This window comes from Biomphalaria glabrata, chromosome 6 (genome assembly GCF_947242115.1).
Source record: "Biomphalaria glabrata chromosome 6, xgBioGlab47.1, whole genome shotgun sequence".
Taxonomy (NCBI): Eukaryota; Metazoa; Mollusca; class Gastropoda; family Planorbidae; genus Biomphalaria; species Biomphalaria glabrata.
Window position 1 is genome coordinate 23,385,515 of NC_074716.1, and position 4,272 is coordinate 23,389,786.

Consider the following 4,272-nt stretch of genomic DNA (forward strand, 5'->3'; position numbering starts at 1 on the left):
AAATGCTATAAATAGACTCGGGTTAATTCAGTTCATAGTCTATCATTTTGAATATCTTTTTGAATTCTTTTTATTAATGTATTATTGCTTGATATATTTTGAGAGTTCTATTTTTCATTATTTCTTTATTTTAACAAAGATCTCCGGTATACAATAAGAAATTGGGTCATCAGATTTAACAGATGACAAATACCCAGACGTATTCCCCAACTAAAACCATTGGAACAAGTGTCAGAGGCGAGTGAGAGTTTTTTTTTTTTTATCTCTCACTCACATAGCAGGGCTCTCATTCATTTACAATGCTTATATCAACTCACTCTGTCTGTCTGTCTGTCTGTATGATAAAAAAAAGTTTGTACATGTTATTTATCCGACACCCAAACTCGGATCAAGCTGAAATTTTGCACAAATATTTCTTTTACTTGACAACACAAGAATTAATTTAAAAAGTTGACCGATTAGCTAATAAACTATTGGTAATTGATTATTTTATTTGGAATTTTGAACAAGGGAAAGAAATTGCACTTAACTGAATTGGTGGAAAAAGCTGAATTAGTCCCCTTTACAGGTCGCCGCTCTAAATTGAAACAATATCTAAATAAATAATCTTCTCCAGCCATAAGTACCTTAATAGCAGGGTGGTTTGCACAATCTTCTCCAGCCATAAGTACCTCAATAGCAGAGTGGTTTGCACAATCTTCTCCAGCCATAAGTACCTCAATAGCAGAGTGGTTTGCACGTCAATAGCAGAGTGGTTTGCACGTCAATAGCAGAGTGGTTTGCACGTCAATAGCAGAGTGGTTTGCACGTCAATAGCAGAGTGGTTTGCACGTCAATAGCAGAGTGGTTAGCACGTCTGCCCTAGGAAGAGAGAGCCATGAGTTCGAACTCAAGTCGTTCCCTTTTTTTTTGTGTGTCATGCTTTTAAAACCCAATCCCCCCAGATATCTCCCTCCCTCTTCCTCATTATCCCAACTGGTCCAGATAAAGGATAAGGATCCTAGCGTAGTGAGAAAGTGATAGGATCCTAGCGTAGTGAGAAAGTGATAGGATCATAGTGTAGTGAGAAAGTGATAGGACCTTAGCGTAGTGAGAAAGCTAAAAGCATGAAAATTGCTAGTTGGAGATAATTGTTACAATAGTATTAATCGCACAGATTTATTATTGTTAGTCTAGATCTATTACAAATTTATTTACATACCAAATCCATACTCATTGATACAAGTACTTTTCATATTAGCTTTACTTCAGTATTTTTCAATTTTTTTCTTGTTTTTAACTTTTTCACTTTTTTTGATTCTCTGTTTTAAGGAAAGAAGTTAAATTAACTGAAAATAAAAAAATGAAAATAAAAAGATAATTGATTTTTTTTTTTAGTTCTCAATTATCTACCTTGATACTGTGAATTGAAAGTCGACATTATAGTTCTCAATTATCTACCTTGATACTGTGAATTGAAAGTCGACATTATAGTTCTCAATTATCTACCTTGATACTGTGAATTGAAAGTCGACATTTTAGTTCTCAATTATCTACCTTGATACTGTGAATTGAAAGTCGACATTATAGTTCTCAATTATCTACCTTGATACTGTGAATTGAAAGTCGACATTATAGTTCTCAATTATCTACCTTGATACTGTGAATTGAAAGTCGACATTATAGTTCTCAATTATCTACCTTGATACTGTGAATTGAAAGTCGACATTATAGTTCTCAATTATCTACCTTGATACTGTGAATTGAAAGTCGACATTATAGTTCTCAATTATCTACCTTGATACTGTGAATTGAAAGTCGACATTTTAGTTCTAAGTCTCTTTTCCTTCTCTTAAGGACATCGTCAGAATTTCAAAAACTTACGACATGATTACAAGGTGTAAAGAATAGCTCCAAATCATAAAGTAAGTAGTAAGTAGTAAAGTTCCCCTTTCAGACCTCATGTGGCCAGCACAACGACCAACCTCCTTTACGTTTACCGCTCAGCCACCGCTCCTCCACCCAAATTATAAAACATGGCTTTAAACTTTAAAAAAAAAATAATTCAGCATTCTAAAACGTGGCCGTGGCTCTGAGCCAATGTTTCTAAAACGTGGCCGTGGCTCTGAGCCAATGTTTCTAAAACGTGGCCGTGGCTCTGAGCCAATGTTTCTAAAACGTGGCCGTGGCTCTGAGCCAATGTTTCTAAAACGTGGCCGTGGCTCTGAGCCAATGTTTCTAAAACGTGGCCGTGGCTCTGAGCCAATGTTTCTAAAACGTGGCCGTGGCTCTGAGCCAATGTTTCTAAAACGTGGCCGTGGCTCTGAGCCAATGTTTCTAAAACGTGGCCGTGGCTCTGAGCCAATGTTTCTAAAACGTGGCCGTGGCTCTGAGCCAATGTTTCTAAAACGTGGCCGTGGCTCTGAGCCAATGTTTCTAAAACGTGGCCGTGGCTCTGAGCACTAAAGAATGAATCTGAACTATAAAGTACGGTTCTAAACCTGAAACATTTTTGTAAACTCTGAAAACAAATGACTCCAAACTTTCAAAATGCTTAAAGAAAGGCTCAATAATCTCACGTGCTTTTCTTATCTCCATAGCAACACAAAGAAAAAAAAGGTCTGGGTTAAGACTATAGGATTGACAATAAAAGTTTTGAATGTGTAAAAAAATCAAATAATAAGCTTTAATAATTAATGTTAGGATAAAAGGACGATAGAAGAAATCTTCACGTGACAGTCTGTCAGAAACATTTTTTCTATTTCTTAATCATGTCCTAGCTAGGACAAAACGAACATGTTTGTACTGTCGAGAATACATGAACTCCGGGACAAATAGAATGTTCTTGAAAACATTTCGCTATCGTCTAATATCTATCTACTACAAGAACTAGAATTATTCTAGTCATTATTCTATTGACTTCTTGAAGAGACTAGTCTTGACAATCTCAGCAATTTTGTCGCTAATGTTCCTCAGGAAACAAAAAAAAGAGTTTCCTAATTGACTTGTTGCACGAAAAACAATAGTCTACATTTGTTCTTCTCGGAGTGGAGAGCTCTGCTAGCAAGAAAATACAAATAATTGATCTTTCTATTTTTTTCCCTTATTGCTGTACGTAGTAAATTAATGAGATGGTCTGTCGGTTTATCGATTACTGTGTGCTTCTTTGAACACGTTGCCATAGTTTCATTTGATCATTGAGTGAAGTCCCTTTGAGGGAGGTCTTATCCTAGGAAGAATTGTCAATGTTGCTGAAAAAGAACAATAAGACTATTAGATCTAAACTAGTTAACTGAGACCTTGACTATACACAATAGGAATGGAAACTTGAATTAGTCCAACTTTAAAACGTTTAAACAAAACATCAAATGAGCCTTATAATAACATTCATCCTTATGATCTATAACAATAATGAAGTATTCATTCGAGACTGAAGATTAATGAGGAATGCAGTGTTTCCCATTGATACGCAGCCCCGGCTGTGACCTACATATTTTGCCAAAACCAGTGTAACTTTGAAAAAAAAAAAGGGCATTTTCCAGCATAAGTAGGTCACACAAATTTTTCATTCATTCAAACATTTACAGAAAAGAAAATAACGGATTCAGCCGACATATTGCATTCATTAGAACAAATGTACTCCTAGAAATGAATGCTTCCTTCCAAGATACTCTCATCACACAATTAATGTGCACTTAAGCCAACACTATTTTTGCCCAAGATACTTTATTCGCACAGTTAATGAAAATAGCGTTTTTACCAGAGTTTTTACATAACACACTATTTAAATAATAAATGTGTAAAGTGTATTTACTTCTATTTGAATAGTATCTCTCTTAGACTTCACCTTGACCTTAGTATGTTGAACTTTACAAGATCTGTCGACCGTCTTTCTCCATACCTCTTTGTTCTTCTCCTTCACTAGCATCTCTTTCAATGACACGTCCGTCCATTCTTTAATATTATTTTCTCTTTCTGCCTCTTTTTTCTTTTTCCTGGTTCTGTTACCTGAAGGAAGGTCTTTGCGAACCCTTAGGAACTTGTGTTATGACCAAAAAGTTGTAGTTTGCGTTTTTTAGAGTAAGTCAAGTCACGTGAAGGCGATTACTTTCAGTAGACAGCAGTATGCAACAGCTGCGTGAGATATCTGCCTGTAAACTAAAATATATACAGTAAAACTGTAGGAATTATTAACATAATCATGACATCCAGTGACTGATGACGGGTGTACAATTAAACAAGCTGATTACATCCTATACGGCTATCACGTTATCACAATAATGTAGATCAAGT

At 35.6% G+C, this 4,272-nt stretch overlaps 1 protein-coding gene across 1 annotated transcript; it reads left to right on the plus strand.

The window, feature by feature from the left end:
- The first annotated feature begins 2,079 nt into the window (after positions 1 to 2,079).
- On the plus strand, positions 2,080 to 2,445 carry LOC129926843 (FMRFamide-like neuropeptides 1). Its single transcript, XM_056033302.1, has one exon. It carries the CDS (start codon positions 2,080 to 2,082, stop codon positions 2,443 to 2,445), a length of 366 nt encoding a protein of 121 aa, XP_055889277.1.
- Positions 2,446 to 4,272: the final 1,827 nt, after the last annotated feature.

What these genes read in the sequence shown, in the direction of transcription:
- LOC129926843 (XM_056033302.1), top strand. Translation starts at nt 2,080, where the DNA reads ATGTTTCTAAAACGTGGCCGTGGCTCTGAGCCAATGTTTCTAAAACGT.